This window comes from Arachis ipaensis, chromosome B9 (assembly GCF_059453495.1).
Source record: "Arachis ipaensis isolate K30076 ecotype BB chromosome B9, ASM5945349v1, whole genome shotgun sequence".
NCBI classification, from domain to species: domain Eukaryota; kingdom Viridiplantae; phylum Streptophyta; class Magnoliopsida; order Fabales; family Fabaceae; genus Arachis; species Arachis ipaensis.
The window spans coordinates 126,621,952-126,642,305 of NC_142444.1; the positions used below are offsets into that span (position 1 = coordinate 126,621,952).

The following is a 20,354-nucleotide window of genomic DNA, read 5'->3' on the forward strand; positions in this document are numbered from 1 at the left end:
TGGCAATTTCTGAGACTCAGTAGGCCCAAATTCAAGCTGATTCTGCATGGAAAAGACCCAGGAACTCAAGGGGGAAAGGGAGGGATCATCCATTACACACTTAGACACAATTTTTGCTAGTTTTTTTGTTCTTGTTCTTCTAGAGAGAGAAACCCTTATTTTTTTCTAGATCTAGTTTGATTTTGATCACCCATTGCTGAATTTCAGAATTGGGTTTTGTTAATTGTTAGTCATGATTACTTAATTTGAATTCTCTAGTATAATTTTGCTTAGATCTTGTGTAGAGTTATGTTATCTTGTTATCTTCCAATTTCCCACTCATGTTCTGAATATTATGGATCTTGAATTCTATGAATACATTGATGTTTTCTATGATCATTAGTGTTAATTGAGTTGTTCTTTATGAATAATTGTTAGTGGGTCCTTATAATTTCCAATTTAATTGCAATTTGAATATGTCTTTTGTTAATGCCTACCATGTGTTTGATGAAATGTTTCCCTTGATTATGGAGTAGTTTTCTTTATTCTTAGCCTAGGTTAAGGGAATTGGGTAAACTTCAGTCATTGGGTCTAATTGATTTGGTGATTTGAGAACCCTTAGTGGTCAAGTTGATAACCATTGACACTAGCCTACTACTAAGTCAATTAGTAGCTAGGTTAGGGCTTATGGATTGATGTTGATCAAGCCATTTGATATACTTCAAGTATAGAAGTAAACTTAATGGGCTTGGTAATGAGAGGACTTTTGCGTGGTCTAGAAATTTGCGGATAAATCCTCGTTGCAAGTATAGTTTCTAAACCTTCAAAAGTCCTTTCATACAAACGTTTTGGGTGTCACAAGTAACAAACCCCTTTAGAAATTGTTAACTGAGTATTCAAACCTCGGGTCGTCTTCTCAAGGAACTGCGAGAAAGTGTGTTCTTATTATTGGCTATAAAGGTTGTAATCGGGGTTTAGAAGATGAGAAGCAAGTAATGACAAGTAAAGTAAATGACAATTAAAATAAATAAATACTGTAAAGCAAACTTTTGGCAAGGTAAGAGAAGTCGGAGGTCCAACGTAGTTATCTCTCTCAACTATAATGAAAGTTGAATCAAAATTCCACTTGGTCAACCTTTACTAGGGCAAAGAAAAGTCAGGGGACTAATTAAATTGACCTTTGAATCCTATTTATTTCCTAAGAAAAGGTTGGGATTGCTTAAGTTCAGCTCAATTAGCAAGATAACGATTATCAATTATGTTGAGTTTAATAACTGTTGAGTTACTAAATTCTTAACCAGAACCAAAAGGAAAAAAAGTAAAATTGCTGGAATAATAAAAATATCCTTAGATAGGAAGCAATGGTGACTTAAATCAAAGAGAACAATCATAAACTGAAAATACCTCAATTATCATTAATTCAAATAACTGTCTGTAACATAGAATAATTCGTAAATCAAATTATAATAATCAATTCAAATGTTGGAATAAATAAATAAAAGTAAAACTAAAATAAAAGAACATTAAACCTGGGATCTAGAGTTACTCTTAAAACAAGAAGAAATCCTAAATCCTAAAAGAGAGAGAGAGAAGATCTCCCTCTCAACTAAATCTAAATCATTGAAAAGTAAAATATGTGAGCTCTCTTTGAATGGGTGCATTCCCACACTTTATAACCTCTGGTCTATGCTGTCTGTACTTGGATCTGGGCCAAAAAGGGCTTCAGAATTCGCTGGGGGCGTATTCTGTAAATTCTGATACGTAGCCTCTGTCACGCGTCCGCGTGGGTCACGCGGTCGCGTCATCTGGAGCTTTTCCTTTCCACGCGGTCGCGTCAGTCACGCGTCCGCGTCGTGTGTGTTCTACTCAAGGCACGCGGTCGCGTAAGTCATGCGGCCGCGTCGCTGCTTCTTTGCTTCTGGCACGCGATCGCGTCGTCCATGCGATCGCGTGGATACCAGTTTCCTTAAAGCTCCATTTTGCCTTCTCCTTCCATTTTTGTATGTTTCCTTTTTCATCCTTTAAGTCATTCAGCCTTAGGAAACCTGAAGCTACTCAACATACTAATCACGGCATCGAATGGAAATAAAGGTAATTAAAATAATTAATATTTTTAAAGCTTAGGAAACATGTTTTTCACAATATGACATAATAAGGAAGGGAAAGTAAAACCATACAATTAATGTGAATAAGTAGGTGAAGAGTTGAATAAATCACTCTAATTAAGCACAAAAGAACTCATGAAATATGGGTTTATCAACCTCCCCACACTTAAACACTAGCATGTCCTCATGCTAAATCCAAGGTAAATAATTAAGGTTAAAGTGATGGAATTTTATGAAATGCAACCTATGCTAAATGCATCTACCTAATGAGTCATGCAATTCTGATTCATCCACTCATATATAAAGCCTACATGTAGTCAAATTATTTCACATTCTCAAGGAGATATATATACATATATAGCTAACCCTCAAATAATAAAGCATTTTAGCAAAGGAGATGGGAAAGAAAACATTGTACAAACTTGCAAAACAATTAGTAAATTAAGTACAGATATATGTTGATGAGTTATTGAACCCTCACTGGATTTTGTGTTTACTCTCTAGTCACTCAGTGTTTATTGGGTTTATTCACTCTATTTTTCTTTTTATTCTTAATTTCTATAGCTTTGTTCTTCATCTAACCAATCAAAAATTATAGAATATAGTCATACCAAAAAGTCATGAGGTCTTAATTAAGGTTGTAATAGGGTCAAGGTAAAGGTAAGGATTTGTGTATAGGGTCAAGTGAGCAAATAAGTGAATCCTTAATTAGACTAAGATCTCACCTAACATACATATTTAGTAAAACAAAAATCTCTTTACCTATTTTCCCATATTTCCCACTTATTGTTACATGCTCATGTTTCACTTTTTAAATTTTTTTTTATCCCATGTGCATTGTTTTCATTGGGGAATTTCTTTTGTGTCCCCTTTTATTTAGATGCTGAAAAATAATTCTCTTTTTTTTTTAATGTACATGGTAATTGAATCACTTAGATTTTCTCATGAGCATGCTTCCCAAATTTTATTTTATTTCTTTTAATTTCTCTACCTTTTTGGTTCTATCATCCATGTTCCCAAAAAGTTTCCCACATTTAACTCTATTCATGATTTTCTATCTTAAGCTAACCAAGGATTCACTTGGGATTTTCTTTTGTTTTTCTGCTTAAGGCTAGTAATTCGGCTAAATAGAATAAAGGGTTTTTAAAAGGCTCAAGGGGGCTAACAAGGGTGATGTAAAAGGTAGGCTAATTTGGGGTGAGTGAGCTAAAATTAAATGATGGCCTCGATCATTCTCTTGGTATGTATTTATTCTATATTCTATAATTGGACATATAGATTAAAGCAAAGGAAAGAACATTAGAATAAAAAGAAATGTAACACACAGAAATGAAATTATGGTTTGAATGCAACCATACAATTTAAGCTCAAAACTCACAGGCTGTGTGTTCTCTAACTCAAACATCATATATCATTTATATATTGTATGCAGATTTAGTTAAAAATTCCCATTATTCTCATAAAAAATTATTTAGGGTAGCTTTTAAAGTCTTAATGTTCCTCCTTGATGAAATGTTGTCAGCTTAACTACATCATGTAATGCTATATATATAAGGTTTTATGGATCTAAATCTATTATGTTCAAGTTCCTAGCTTACACTTTTTTTTTATATATTTGTCAATTTAAACTAAGCTATAACTAAGCTATCTTATGTAAAAAAAAGGTAAACTATACTAATTGATCCATTAATAAGTTAGAATTGCAAACTAAACTAAATAACTAAAATGAGCTAAATAACTAAAATATGAACAAAAAATGCAAAATGCAGAAAATAGAGTAAAATACACAAGTAGCAATGTATAAGTACTCAGAAAATAACAATAAAAGAAAAAGAGGAAAATACAGAAAAATATCCAAAATAAAAGAAAAAGTATGTAGTAGTTCACCAAAATAAACGCCAGAGATGGCGACCTCCCGACACTTAAAATAAAGCATCGTCCCCGATGCTCAATCAAGCCGGGTGTGAAGGAGTGTCATCACTGGTAGGGATGGTAGCTGGGGTCTCTGTGGCGGTGGTGGGCTGAGAGTCTGGCTGCTGTAGAGGGGGGACTGACTGGATCGAGATCTCCGGATCTGCAGCCTCAAGCTAATGTGGGGCCTCCTGCTGTGGTGTAGCGTGCTCTGTGCCTGCCTGCTGATGAGTCTCCGCCTGGGAATGAGGCTCCTCCTCGTGCTCATCCTCCTCCTCCTCTGACGGCTCTGATGGTGTGTCGGGCTCGGAGGGGATGTCGGCGCCCTGTCTGATCATCAGCTTCAGATGGGAATAGCGTCGCCTACTGCGGTGCTCCAATCTCTCATACCGGCGCCTGTTACGGCGCTCCATCTGATCAAGCTGGCGGAATAGACGGTGCACGAGGCGATAAACCGGCTCAGAGGCGGGTGGAGGTGCAGTGGTGGCAGCAGGGGCAGCTGGGGGAGCTGTGGATGAAGAGGGTCCAGCAGACGGAGGGGCTGTCTCATCAGTAGCAGTGACAGATGGTGGTCTGTAGCCCAAAGCAAGGAAGTTCCTGCTGTGAGGGATGATCTTCCTGCAGTCCACTGCTGGTGGTCGCTCATCGGCATCCTCCCAAGGCACATCAGCCTGACGGCCTAGCCGTGTAACCAGATAAGGAAAGGGGAGGGTGCCTCGGACGTGGACCCTGGCCATAAAATGCCGGATAAAACGAGGCAAGTATAGGTCCTTACCCTCCAGCACACACCAGAGGAGGGTGATCATGGCAGCCGGGATCTCAGTCTCATGAGTACTCGGCATCACATGGTTGCTCAAGATCTGATGCCATAGCCGAGCCTCATCATTCAAGTACACTCTTTTGATCCCTCTAGGCATGGTGGTGTCCTGACTCATCTCCCAAGGAACAGCAGGGTCGAGAGCTATCCGTGCCTTCACAGCATCCCAATTAAACCACATCTGGCCCATGTCCTCCTCAGCCTGTGCATAACTATCTGGCTGATCGGACTTGGCTGGGAGCTGGAAAATGGTCTCTATGACCTCCTCAGTGACCAGAATTTGCTTTCCCCTCAGGTTCACTGCATCTAGGGTAGTAAGGTAGTAGTTGCAATAGAATTCCCGGACTTAAGATGCATTGACCTCTGTCAGTGGTCTCTCCAGAAAAAACCAGCCCCTTTGCTTGATTTGCTCAGTGGTGTATTGCTGGAGGGCTTCTGGAATCTTCAAGGTACGTTCCAGGTATAGATTTCTGGAGTTTGCAAAAGTCTGGTACTTCAGCTCACAGTACCGGTTTGCAAATTTTATAGGATCAGTTGAAGGGAGCAGCTGGTCAGCTTTTTCCTGCTGTGTGAAGTTTTTCTCCCGCCATGAGGAATCGTGCATTAGAGCAATGATGGACTGGGAAGAATCTCCTCTCTTGCGCTTGCCAGTAGCCTTGCCTTTGCCTTTCCTTTGTGAGGCAGACATCCTGAAAAATAGAAAACCAGGAAATGGATAAAATAGGAAAGCAAATAGGCAATTTAAACAAAGAAAACTCAAAGCGGTAAGGGAGACATAGAATAAGGAAAATGAGTAATTAAAATGTTATTGAATTAATGTTAAATGGAAAGAAAAAAATCAATATGCCATAGTGAGAAAGTTAGAGGAAGTAAAAGTAATCAGAAAAGAGATCAAGAGGGTTAGTATGGTAAAAAGAAATTAGTAAATTAAAATTAGTGAGTTAGGAAAGTAAGTGGCATAGAAAAAATTCCATATAACAAGGATTCACAGGTAAGAATAGAAGTACTCATAATCGAATAAAGAAAACAGGGTGATGCTGATACGAATAGAAATAAAGAAATCAGAAATTGGAATCAGTGAATCACAATTGCAGGTTATGAACCAGGAAATCAAAGAGGATAAGAAAGTGGCCCTAACATTCATGAAATGGTTTGGGGGAAGCATAGTAAAACAGAGTTGCCAAACCAAAACAAGAATGAAAAAATTTTAAAAAAAAAAATTTGGGCAGCATTCCGACTAAAATTGGATTGTCCCGGAAAATAAACAGCAATCATATCAGTTCATATGAATTAAAAAAATCAAGCTGCATGTACAAAAACATAAAAACTCAATGTAAATAGCAGCAACATACAAGAAAGCAGCATATGAATCATGATTATAGCAGCAACAGGTTTGCACATAGGATAAAACAGAAGTAAGAACAGTGCAAGTAAACAGACCTAGATCCACTAACCACAGCCTAAGCTACCTAACAACCTAAAAATCCACTACAACATGAAAGTCTAGCTATCCTAATCATGAACATAAACGGAATAAAAATACAGAAAAGTGACGAACGGATAAAAAGGGTTGCGTGTTGCGGAACCTGGTAAGCGGAAGGGGTGGAACAGGGAAGAAGGTGGTTGCGGCGGCGTTCGGCGCGGTGGCTGTGGTGGAGAGGGGAGGAGAGAGGAAGAAGGAAGAAGAGAGAAGGGGAGGGGGTGGTACGGCGGCGGCGTCTGGGCGGCGGCGGCATCGGCGTGGTGGCTGGCTGGCGGTGGCTGGGGGAAGAAGAAAAGAGAAGGAGAAGAGGGTTGGGGGTGAAAGAGGGGGCTGCGTGACTAATAGGGTTCGCGTGGCTGGGGGGTTATATTTTCGAATCCACGTAGCCGCGTGGGGCACACGGTCGCGTGGTTGGGGTGAAAATGGGGGAGACGCGATCGCGTGGGTCGCGCAATCGCATGAGAGGGGGGAAAGAGGGGTGACGTGATCGCGTGGGTCGCGCGATCGCGTCGGTGGAATTCGTGCTAAACGCACGACTCCAGCGCCATTTCAGTGCAACTCTCTGTCTCCTTTTGGGGTGATATGCAATCCATGCGACGCGATCGCGTCGCTTACGCGGTCGCATGGGATTGGTATTGGGTAAGTGACGCGATCGCATGGGGCATGCGATCGCGTGGGCCAATTTGTGCGAAACGCACAAGAGCCGCACGATTCCAGCCCAACTTTCTGTTCGTTGGATCCTTACGCCGATATATATATCACGCGGCCACACGGTTCATGCGGTCGCATGGGTGGTGTTTTTCGCGATATGACGCGATCGCATGGGGCATGCGGTCGCGTCGTGCGACCCTTTTTTTTTAACTGAAAAATGCAGGATGCAGTGATTAACATGAATGCTATGCATGATTCCAGGTTAATGTCAAAATAAAAAAAAAAAGTAAATTGAAAACAATAAACAAGAAATAGATTGAGAAAGAAGCGACCATACCATGGTGGGTTGTCTCCCACCTAGCACTTTTAGTTAAAGTCCTTAAGTTGGACATTGGAAGAGTATCCTGTTATGGTGGCTTATGTTTAAATTCATCCAAAAATTTTCACCAGTGCTTGGAATACCAATAGCCTCCGAGGTCCCAAACTAGGCATGTAAAGCTTCTGAGCAGCTTCAAACAGATATTCAGCCTCCCGAGATGACGAATGTCAGAATATAATCCATGATCCCGAGCTGTGTTTTTAGATCCGCCTCCGTTTTGATTTGTAAGTTTCCATTTGGGCGGGTTAAAAAGTAGAATCTCCCCGTGGTGACCAAGCGTTCTCCGTGATCCATGCAATTGAGCATGATACCAATCCGTGTACTTCGAGGTGAAGCGTGGAACCTTATTGAACCTGGTGCACCAGCTCTGAGCACGAGCTAATTCCCTCTTACTCTTAAAGCCGTAGAGAGCTCTAAGTTGGCCATCTGTTTCAAGCAAACCATATTCAAGTGAATAAGTAAAATTATAAGTTAAGGATTGTACCCACTTGAAGCTTGTATTAGGTGGTAATGGCCTTGGGATAGGTATTTTTGGTGGTTCTGCAAGTTCTGTTTCCTTGTGCTCTTCTGTGAATTCTTCCACTTCCTTGCAAAGATCTTCAATTGTATCTGTATCCTGGTCAAAGTCTTCTATGTCTTCCTCATCACTCGAGTCATAGATTGGAGGTTGAGAGAAATCTACCTCCGTATCATCTTCATATTCACTTGGGGAAAATTCTTCGATCTCAGAGAATTCACTTGCGGATGCAAGTTCATCACTAGGAGAACTAGACTTGTGACTATCATCATCAAGAAAATTTGCTTCTTGGATTATTCCGTCTGATTCTTCGTAAACGACTTGCCTTGGAGATTGTACGGTATTCTCCTTAGCATCAACTATAGCATCTTGGACGGAGTTTTCCTCAATTCTGGATTTCCAAGGAAGTTCAGCATCTCCTAAATCTTCAACCAATTCTTCTTCTTGAACAATGACAGCTTCTTCCACTTGTTCTAGTATGAATTCATTCTCTGTCTTGTCCACTGGAGTCTCTAGTATTTCTTTCATGCTACGCTCTTCATCGGGCTGTCCACATGGAGCTGTGGTTGATCCTTGTATATTTGAGCGCCTAGTGGCCCATTGAATTAGTGCTTGCTCCAGTTGTTTAATGGTTGTTTGAAATTTAATTACTGTTTCTTTTAGGCGATCCTCTGCTTCGCGGTTTGCCGGACTTGGACATGATACAAAGGAAAGTGGTGATGATTGGGAACGATTGGATTGGTATTAGGGTAAGGAAGGATCATATGATGGCGAATGGTGAAGAGAAGCTTGTGAGTGTGGTGGTTCGAGGTTATGTTGAAAGGATGGTTCATATGCACGGGGTGGGGCTTGTTGGTAGTTACAAGGTTGTCCACCATGTCTTTCAGCTGGGTATGCACGATAGAATGGTCTTTGTCCAGGATATCTCGGAGGGTGTTGCTGCCAAAAGGGTTGATTAGATCCTCTTGGTTCCATCCATCCTTGATTGGTCTGACCTTGATGCACATTCCTGCTGTAACTTCTATTTCCTTTAACAATATTAGAACCAAACTCAAAGCGAGAGGGGTGAGAGTTCATAGTAGCAAATAAAGATAAAAAGGAAAAACAAAAATAAATAAACAAGCAAAAGAAAAATATTTACAATAACCAATAATAAGGCACACATTAGCAAGTCCCCGGCAACGGCGCCATTTTGATGAGAGGACTTTTGCGTGGTCTAGAAATTTACGGATAAATCCCCGTTGCAAGTATAGTTTCTAAACCTTCAAAAGTCCTTTCATACAAATGTTTTGGGTGTCACAAGTAACAAACCCCTTTAGAAATTGTTAACCGAGTAGTCAAACCTCGGGTCGTCTTCTCAAGGAACTGCGAGGAAGTGTGTTCTTATTATTGGCTATAAAGGTTGTAATCGGGGTTTAGAAGATGAGAAGCAAGTAATGACAAGTAAATTAAATGACAATTAAAATAAATAAATACTGTAAAGCAAACTTTTGGCAAGGTAAGAGAAGTCGGAGGTCCAACGTAGTTATCTCTCTCAACTATAATGAAAGTTGAATCAAAATTCCACTTGGTCAACCTTTACTAGGGCAAAGGAAAGTCAGGGGACTAATTAAATTGACCTTTGAATCCTATTTATTTCCTAAGAAAAGGTTGGGATTGCTTAAGTTCAGCTCAATTAGCAAGATAACGATTATCAATTATGTTGAGTTTAATAACTGTTGAGTTACTAAATTCTTAACCAGAACCAAAAGGGGAAAAAGTAAAATTGCTGGAATAATAAAAATATCCTTAGATAGGAAGCAATGGTGACTTAAATCAAAGAGAACAATCATAAACTGAAAATACCTCAATTATCATTAATTCAAATAACTGTCTGTAACATGGAATAATTCGTAAATCAAATTATAATAATCAATTCCAATGTTGGAATAAATAAATAAAAGTAAAACTAAAATAAAAGAACATTAAACCTGGGATCCAGAGTTACTCTTAAAACAAGAAGAAATCCTAAATCCTAAAAGAGAGAGAGAGAAGATCTCCCTCTCAACTAAATCTAAATCATTGAAAAGTAAAATATGCGAGCTCTCTTTGAATGGGTGCATTCCCACACTTTATAACCTCTGGTCTATGCTGTCTGTACTTGGATCTGGGCCAAAAAGGGCTTCAGAATTTGCTGGGGGCGTATTCTGTAAATTCTGATACGTGGCCTCTGTCACGCGTCCGCGTGGGTCACGCGGTCGCGTCATCTGGAGCTTTTCCTTTTCACGCGGTCACGTCAGTCACGCGTCCGCGTCATGGGTGTTTACTTCTGGCACGCGATCGCGTCGTCCATGCGATCGCGTGGATACCAGTTTCCTTAAAGCTCCGTTTTGCCTTCTCCTTCTATTTTTGTATGTTTCCTTTTTCATCCTTTAAGTCATTCAGCCTTAGGAAACCTGAAGCTACTCAACACACTAATCACGGCATCGAATGGAAATAAAGGTAATTAAAATAATTAATATTTTTAAAGCTTAGGAAACATGTTTTTCACAATATGACATAATAAGGAAGGGAAAGTAAAACCATGCAATTAATGTGAATAAGTAGGTGAAGAGTTGAATAAATCACTCTAATTAAGCACAAAAGAACTCATGAAATATGGGTTTATCACTTGGTTCCTCACAATTGTCAAGATTTGGTTATTAGACATGGATAGTGATCCCAATTCCTATGCCTAGCCAAGAGTTGCTTTTATTATTCATATTTGAAACCCAAAAAAATCTCAATTGCTTAATCCTAGTTATAGTTACTTGTTTAGTTTTAGAGTAGAATCATATGGAATATTCTCTTATTAGTTTGAAATTGCTCATGCCTTGCTTTAGTTACTCGATTTAGTTTCTTGCACTTTAAGCTTTCTTGCTTGTTAAGTCTATTAGTTAATTTCTTGATCATGACTTCCAACCCCGGAATTCTAACCAATGTTGATGCACATGTTTGTCCATTCCTTGTGAGACGACCCGAGGTTTGAATACTTCGGTTACTTTTATTGGGGTTGAACTAGTGACAACCAAAATCTTTAAAATTTGATTGAGAATTGTTAGTTGGTTTGGAACTATGCTTACAACAAAGTTCTATTCCTATTGAGAAAAATTCTAGACCGACAATATTCTCGTGTCACCGATCACCTCAAGCTGAAAGGAGAAAAGCAGCAAAAAAAACACAACAAAAGCGTGGACGAAAAGCTTCGGTTGTGCCAAGGGTAACCACGTATTTACGACTTAGCGTGTTAATAAATTGACTTCATGATTGTTTATTTGATTCACGCTATTTCTACAAATAGGAAAGCTCCGTTAGTACAGAGAGCAAGCAGGAAGCAATGGAAAGACGACCAACTGGAAGCACAACAAATCCACCTCCAATTAGAACACGCTTAAGATGCGCGGAGAGATCGAAAACTAGCCCGAAGGTGAGTATACATGTATGGTAATGTATGGATTAAATTTTGTATTAGCTTAAGTAATTTCATATGGTCAATTTCAATGTAATTGGATGTTTCTGTAAGTAACATAGGCGATGTGCATAATACAGATAAGCAGGTCAGCTACCAAGGAAGATGGGGGGTTAAAAAGAACCGACCACGTAGGTCCAACCCAGAACCATCTGAAGAAAAAGATCTCCCAATGAACCCACATGATAGCGAGGACAATGAGCCTCTTGATAAGAGGATGCGCCGATTGTTTCACCAGGGAGTTGACCAACAGAAAATAAGTTCCCCGACAGCAATCTCAATAAGGAAAACACACCCCATGAAATAACTGACTCCAGAGTTCTCGATGCAGGCATACTCTCCGTAGCACTAGTGCAACATCAAGAATGGAAATTCAACGGGCAAGTTTCCTATGCAAAACTCTTTTTTGGTTCTATTTTTTTCGTTAGAGAATTAGGAAATGTATGCATACAGAAATTTCCTTTTCTCTAACATTGGTTGATTTTGACGTAGTAATCCTGATTTCTTGTCGATGCGAGACCCGAAGAGCGAAAGAATATAGGAATACCTTGAGAAACTTCAGTATACAGAGCCACTGCAGACCATGATGCCAACCACTCTGTCTTGCAAGACACCCATTCAACCAAGCCACCGGATGTCACCCGAAATGACTCGGATGGAAAAGAATCCTACCTAGTGTACTCTTATAAAGGTGAATTCGTTGCTAAAAGGGCAAAAGCTCGACGAGGATGCTGAGGATCGAGTGCGACGATGGGCGATCAATGCGTCGTTAGGGGAAGAGAAGGCCGTGGCGTCGTATGAAGGAAGGCTACATCCAGAACTGCTCCGAGAGGACCTGTGCACACTACAACCCCGTCGCTGGATCAACAGCAACGTAAGTAGAACATAATAACACTTTGCTAGAATGAATGGAGTTCTTAATAAATATAATATCTCATAAAGATGACCCTAACAAATTAAAATTGAACGTGCAGATCGTTTAGTGGATGTGTTTCAGTTTTAATGACTCGGAATCATCACAGTTTAAGGATGACTTCTACTGTATGCCTCCAGGAATTTTGGTATGAATGATTTTATGGATTTTTAGTGTTTAAGATTTGTGTACTGAAACTAAATATGGTTGTTTTAACAGGAAACGGTGTTGCAAAAGAGGAACCTGTTTTCTTTCAGGAAGATTCCTACCTTGCATTATGTGGGGCTAGATCTTCATTTCGGTGTTGATTCGAGATATTTTGACAAGATAGAAGCTTCGAGGAGAAAATGGGTAATTCAATTCATTAGATGACAAAAACTGTATGGTTCTTGCCTCTTATTCTAGGTGTTTGATGCCATTAAACGAACTAATGCTTGCATGTTACTGTTTTCATACGTTTGTTTACAACGCAGTAGTTTTTTCTTGGATGTTGCTTCTGATAGGCATTATGATGTTTCTTTTCATTGCTAATTGGATTGTTTTAGATATGTTTCTGATTTTTTATGTCTTAAGCATTTGCGATTGCGTGTACTTAATTGAGAAGTGATTGGCTTTTGTTTTCTTAGATATTCTTCAACATGTTTCATGTGTTAAAAATTTTACGGCTGTTTATTTTTAGTGATGAAATTGTGGATGTCTCAAGTCCATTAAGCAATGCATTGCCTAATTATACTAAAAAATGTATTATTCTTGCCTTGTATTCTAGGTGTGTGATGCCATCGAATGAACTAATGCTTGCATGTTACTGTTCTGATACGTTTGTTTACAACACATTGGTTTTTTTCCGTCTGTATTGATCATCATTGGTGGCTGTATGCCTTTGAGGTTCCTCAAAAAAGGTTGTGGGTATTGGATAGTATGCATTCTGGAGCGCATAATGATGAACGATCGAAAATAGATGCTTATTTGATAGGCATATATCACCCAATTAGTGCAACAACATCCTTAGTCGTTAAAAATGTAGCATTGCTAAAGTGTAGTTGCTTTCCAGGGGAGAATTATTGAAGACGTAGTTAAAGTGTCGATGCCCGCATACGAGCCCATGGAGAACGGCCTGACTCATTTCTATGTCAGCGTCCCAAAACAATCTAACCGGTCAGTTGAACTACCACCTATCAATAATCTTACTAGCAATTCACTTGATTTAGATACTTAGTCTTGTGGTTAAAAATAATATTTCTTTCTATACATGTAGCTGTGATTGTGGTGTATACGTGATCAAATTCATGCAGTACTGGAGTCTAGATAAACCCTTGCAATTTTAGACCAAGGTGATTTTAAAAATCCTATTACATTTAACTTGCACCTCTTTTCGATTAATTACTTTCTCGCTTCCAAATCTCCCGCTCACACACTGTTATGCCATTCAGGACGTTCTGTAGGAGTTTTGGAAGGAAATTATACTAGACATAGTGATTGGTCCTCATAATTCACTCATTGGAGAGGCTCTAGAGGCATTGGACGACCATCCTGTACGTCACAACCAGCCGAGAAACAAGACTAAGGCGGTGAGATCACCCTTCACAGCACCGAGCACGGAGACCATGCTACAGCGTGCGGGATTACCTATGAGAAAGCCAAGTAAAGGGAGGAGACAACTGAAGAAGACAGATGCCTAGCTAAAAATCATGTAAACGTACAATTGCCATACTGTTTCTATAGATTCCTTGTGTTAGAGTTGTGGATGTTTATATGGCATTTTCTGCCTTGCAGTAGTTTCGTGTGAGCCTAAGAAATTTTGTTTCACTGCAGGTATATGATTTTCTACTACTGAAACTATGAAGTTGCTGGTGACTTTATCCAAACTTTTAAGTAGATGGTGCTTCTGATAGGCAATAAGATGTTTCTTTTTATTGTAAATTGGATGGTTTTGGATATGTTTTCCGAGTTATCACGTGCAATGCATTTACGGATGTGTGTACTTCATTGAGAAGTGAATGTCTTTTGTTTTTCTAGATAGTCCTCAACAGGTTTCATGTGTTAAGAATTTACGATGGTAAAGTAATTAGTTGTCAAGTTGTGGATGTTTCTAGTTCATTAAGCAATGCATTGCCTTATTATGTTATTCAGTCTACTCTGCTTGATGTATATACCCCATTTGTTTATGACTACATTTAGGTGGTACTTCGTTCCATTAGGCGGCTTGATGTTAACTAAATGGAAGTTTATTTATTTTTTTTATCCTTGTTTTCTATTGCTAAAATTGTTAAGTTGCTGGTATTTTAAGCAATGCATGGCCTTCTGTCGTAATTAGTATACTCGGCAGGTTCCTTTGTGTTGGCACCGGTGATTTTATCCAAGTTTTTAAGTAGATGGTGCTTCTGATAGGCATTAGGATATTTCTTTTCATTGCGAATTGAATGGTTCTGGATATGTTTTCTGAGTTTCAAGTGTTACTTATTCGCGAATGCGTGTACTTCATTAAGAAGTGAATAACTTTTGTTTTCTTATATATTCTTCAGCAGGTTTCATGGCGGATGTAATCCATTTGTTTTTTTACAACAAATAAGTGGCACTTCGTGATCTTAAAACCATGACAGTCTCACAATCTAAAATAATTAATATTTAGATAAAAGATAACCACAGTTGTTCTTTTATTTCTTTTATTGAATATGTCATAACAGAACCAATGCAAGTTACAAAGCAAAAATCGTCAGAGGTTATTAATTTGTGTCAAAAGAACCACGAAATCTAGCTAAGTATGAGAAACCAACCACAACTAAAAATGTACAACCAATTGAAAGAATAACTATCTATGCTCAAAAGAGTTCAACAGAGACATGAATCCGCCACCATCCAATGCATTCCAAGTGGTAGAAGCCTCAAATCCTTTCTTTATAGAACCATCATAATCATTATCTGTCTGAAGGTCAATAACATCCTACAAAATACACAACAAAAAAACAAAAACAACATATATGAATCAACAACACCATCCCAAAAAAAATGAAATAGACCTCACGTCTATCACATACCAGATGCGATTTTCTCTTCCTTTTTTGCATCGATTTCTTAATTGACTTGTCCAACTCTGCTCCAAGTCTCTTACTCTTCAGCTGTCCTTTAGTTTCAACTCTTGAGGGTCCCCATATGTCATGTACAATAACACCGCTTGTGCTCTGTGTGGGCATGGTATTCCGAGTCGCAGTAACAGTAGTCAAACGCATGCTGGCACAATAATCAGTTAGCTTGGACTTTCCATCCCAAAGGGCAGATCGCAAGATGGCTGCTTCCTCATCACAAGTAATGAACTCCTAAGCAACGTTGTAGAACTCTAAACACAAACGCCTGAACAGGTTGTGGCTTTCATCGGTCCGAGCAACATCATGGTTACTCTTAATGTAGGTGTGCTTGCGCATGATGTTCTTACTCCATCGAGGAAGAATATAGTAGCTCGGTACTCTGTCAACTCTGTAGTATGAAAACACCGCAAGGGTGTGGCAACACAATATACCAGTGGATTCAAACTTGTTGCACTCGCACCGAACCTCTTGACTCAATGGGTCAAAATCTACTGTGAAAGTACGGTAAACAGTCTTCTCCCAAACTATCTTCTGCTTGTCCACTTTAACAGAAATTGAATAACCCTGTTGTTCAGTTGACCGAACCACGCAATCAGTTTTTTTGCTTACCTCTAGCTGAACATCCGTAAACATATTACTGGTGTATTCCCGCTGAAATTATCTCTCAATGCCTGTGCTCCCTATACATGGGATGACTCCTTTCGAGTCCGTAACATCATCTTCCAGCTCCTTCTGCTCCTTGTTTACAAGCACATTGTCGTATTTATGGACAAATTGGACTAACCCACTCTTGCAATGCAGAAACCCCCCGTAAAATGCGTGCATACTTTCACTCCACTGTGTACTCCTCATACCGGCCCAAAATTCACTCTTGAAGAATATTGGAACCCACTTCCGTCGATTGGCATAAAGGTGAACATAAAAAAACAGAGCATAAGAGTGTCGCTTAGACACAACATGATGACCGCTTTTAAAGAACTGAGAAAACAAATAAAAGAACATCCAATTTTCCAAGAGAAAAACCATCTGTTTGTGTATTGAAAGGAACATCTACTGACTAGGTAAAAAAGAAACATCGACTACACTCCTAAAAAAACAAAACAACCAATTCAAACCGGCAGAATTACGAACAGTGAATAAATAGGCAATATGCAACCAATATACGGGAGTTAAGTTAACGATAACGGACCTGTTAACCATCTTTTCTGACCTAGATAAAATTCTTCGATGAATTCAACCCAATCAACTTCAAAAGAGTCAGCAGAAGAAGAATTATACACAATGTGATTCATCTTAGAATTCAATTCTCCGTACCTAGCGTAACCTCCAAGCTTGAATTATGACTTCTTCAGTATGTGCTAGATGCACCATCGGTGGACAGTATCCGGTAGGACCTTTCTAATAGCACCGGCCATGGCCTTGCACTGGTCAGTGATGATCCCCCTTGGCGCAGTCCCGACGCATCTCACCTATTCCATGAACACCCACTCAAAACTAGGGATCTCCTCGCTTCCAAGTAAAGTACAACTAAGAAGAGTAGACTTCCCATGGTGGTTTACACCGACAAAGGATGCAAACGGTAGACCATGTCTGTGAAAACACTAACAACAAATGACAGACACAAAAACAAATTAAAGTTGGCATTGTCATCAGCACATCGGAGTGTTCTTGTGATGTAATTTCTGACATCCTTTTCTGAAAAACTCATGTTTGAAGACCCGCCAACCTCGCTTACCAATGCTAGATATGTCTTGTTGGGTCTTATGCCAGCCTCGTCGTTATCCGTAATGACGCACTTAGCATGCATTGTCAACTCCCTATACTCATGATAGTGGACCGCTTTCTTAGCCGAACAGGGGTGGGAATGCCTCAATTCTAATCTAGACACAATCCAACTTTTCTTCTTCCTGTCCAGCATGACATACATCCTTGCTCTGCATCTCATGGCTGTAATTCTGTTTGCCCGAGTTGCTGCCTTCACCCGAGACTCCCGATAACCTTCTCGCGTGCAGTGAATAGACTGATTAATGGGTATCTTTGATTTCTTCCGCATCTTGTCGAAGTTCGTTTTTTTATTTTAGTGACGAACCCAACTTTCTTTGCATAATTTGCATAAAATTCCCGTGCTAGAGGCAACGAATCAAAACACATTCCTATGACTGGGATTTTCTCTTCACTGATCTCACTATGATTCGGCAACTGTAATATCAATTCACAAAACTAAATACGAATTAAAACTAGCATTAACACAGTAACTATAACGCGATGACAAACAATAAGGAATAATTCAAACCTCGTGTCTCAAGTCCAACTCATCCTTTCTCATCACAATGACGTTGGTAATTTTGTCGACCTTCAATTAAAGACACCGAAAAAACTTTTATCAACTTAAGATCCTTACTATATAAAATCACTCCAATAAAAAACATAAAAAAAAAGTGCAAACACATATGGGAGTCAATCATACTTTATCGTAAAAAATATCTAATTAACATGAATAAGAAACATTCACATAACACATTGTCATTAAATTTCATACAATGCAGGACCAGCCTATCCAACATACCTTAGACCCCTCTTGAATAACAACTTCACCCACACTCAATTCTTCATTCCCTTCGTTTGAATTGATTAATGTGCTATTCGATCCATCTTCTAAGGTTGAGAACTCCATGGACGTTACTCTTTTCCAGAAGCTTTGAACTGCAACGGCAGCTTCTTTGTGCAGGAAACGCTATGCTTGATGGTCTTTGTGGGAGAACCACGCTCACGAACATCACGGCCAATGGCGGCACAAACCAGGGAGAAGCGACGAGGGAGCCATGGGTTGAATGATTCGATGGAGAGGGTGGAGGCAATTGATGAGAAGAAGAATGAGTTATTTCACTATTTTCGGGAAGAACTTGCACCATAATCAATCGCAGCACTGCTAATGGGGCTAAGGACCGAGGATAACCGATAAGGGAGCACCGTGAGTATGCCTTGGATGGAGGAGGTTGGTGCTTTTGCTGTTTGGATGAGAGCTCAGATGCACTGCAGTCGTGGAGAGGGAGAGAAAGTGAAGACTCGAAAGCGTTGTGGGCTTTTACCGTGATTCCTGTCGAGAGGTTCTCAACGTATCTCTTTAAACCTGATTTTGGCATTAAAAACCATTAATAACAAATATTTTAAATTATAAATGAATAAAATTAATTAAAATAATTATAAATAACTGAGTTGTTCAATTTTTGGCTTGTTAAAAGTTGATTCCATATACTTTTTCTTCTACAATATTTGGTTGAAATTCCGTTATATTTTGTGAGGATGAAAAAACCCTTGAGATGAAAGAGTAATAAATAAGGCTCAAATATGAGAGAGGTGTTTTTTTTTTTTTGGTCATTAAATATGAGAGAGAGTTATCCATACACTAAAATCCCAAATGTTTACCAAAAACATGGCCCAAATAAAAGAAAGAAAGTGAGTGTGTAGTGGGTTGTGACAAAGGAAAAAAGGAAGGCCAAAAAAAAAAGGAAAAAAGGAAAAATCATGTGTTCATCCTTATCACTCTAATTGAGAAAGTAAAGTAAAAAAAAAAAGCATTATAAACGAGGATCAACGATGAACATAAAAGATTAACGAGGTTGAATAGAAGTTGTAATTGAAAGAAAAATTATTCTCATAACAAGAAAAATTACTAACATATAGATAGAGAAAAGAAAATTAAAGGGAAACATTGAACAAGACAGCTTTAAAAAACCAGAAAATGAAAAATAGATCTTTTGTCTTCTTCCATGCATATATATGTAACAGTCAAAGCGCAAAAAAAAAATTAATATGCAATAGTCACTATCATAACATCATCGTTAATTAATAAAATGAGAAAAATAATACCAGTAGAGTATGGTAATTCGAAAAATAGTAGATACCAACACTTTGAGTTAAAAAAAATATTAGTTCAAATACAAATCAAATATAAGAAAAAATATTGATCATCTAACATTTTTTGTAAGGTTAATTAAAATATGAAAAAGGCGCAATAAATGCTCAATATAATGAAAATTAACCTAGTGGGAGGATTTCCACCACTAATTAAATTCATAGAACAAAAAAGTCCTATATATATGTTTGTGCGTGTGTGTGTGCTTAGCACAAACCATGAACAAGTATGGAAAGTCTACGTTATTATTTTCAAATCAACACTAGTTGATGATGAATACATACATGCTTGCAAATTAAAGTAGTTCATAAGAGAAGGCTTTTTAATTAATGACATTATTTTAATACCATTTATCTTTATTGAAATAAAAACAATCAAAGTATATATAGAAAGGAGGTTATTGACGACCTTCCTCATCCCTAACTTATTTTCCATATGAAACAACATGCATACATATTGGAAAGAAATTAAATTCCTTATTTTATATATATATATATATATATGAAAAGAAGATCAGAGTGTTCTATCCAATAATTGGAACCCTTTTAACAATTCCAGCTTTGTTGATCCAAACCCAAACCCTATCACATCGATAATCAGTGGTTACCATGCTTCCTTCAGGCACAATTATAGCATTCACCAACGGATTTTCCCTCTCAATTCTTGCCTCTGCCACTGTTCCTTCAACTCCAACCAATTCGGGCCATGAACTCTTTCCTGCACACAATATAAACATATAGTATGTATTAATCATGACTTATTATATACTATGCATATTAATTAATATAAACATATTATTTACCTTCGCAACCAGTACTCATGTTTGCCTCTTCTAAATCCCAAAGCAAGATTTGTGTGACTTTATAGTTTCTTTCTTTTTGGCTAATTGCAACTATTATTTTTCGACATGAATGAATTTCAATCTATAGCGGGGGTATTTATAGTTGGCGAGCTCAACAATATGTTTTTCTTTCTTATATTTTAATTTTAATAAAATGTATATTGACTTGACTTTTTTCTATGTGATCCTGGGACGAATAGTTTCAAGATAAACGTATTACAAATGGAGTTGTCATACCTGTAGTGTACATATCAAATAAGACATTCATATGA

The 20,354-nt window shown here is 38.5% G+C and overlaps 2 protein-coding genes across 2 annotated transcripts; both read right to left on the reverse strand.

Moving 5' to 3' along the window:
- Positions 1–15,051: 15,051 nt before the first annotated feature.
- LOC148546237 (uncharacterized) lies at positions 15,052–15,469 on the reverse strand. The gene is made up of 2 exons (XM_088498453.1): positions 15,278–15,469; positions 15,052–15,183 (listed from the first exon to the last, which is right to left on the reverse strand). Exons 1-2 carry the CDS (start codon positions 15,467–15,469, stop codon positions 15,052–15,054), a joined length of 324 nt encoding a protein of 107 aa, XP_088354579.1.
- A 4,028-nt stretch (positions 15,470–19,497) lies between these two features.
- On the reverse strand, positions 19,498–20,138 carry LOC110266469 (glu S.griseus protease inhibitor). Its single transcript, XM_021111252.2, has 2 exons — positions 20,044–20,138; positions 19,498–19,958 (listed from the first exon to the last, which is right to left on the reverse strand). Exons 1-2 carry the CDS (start codon positions 20,060–20,062, stop codon positions 19,765–19,767), a joined length of 213 nt encoding a protein of 70 aa, XP_020966911.1. The 5' UTR covers positions 20,063–20,138; the 3' UTR covers positions 19,498–19,764.
- Positions 20,139–20,354: the final 216 nt, after the last annotated feature.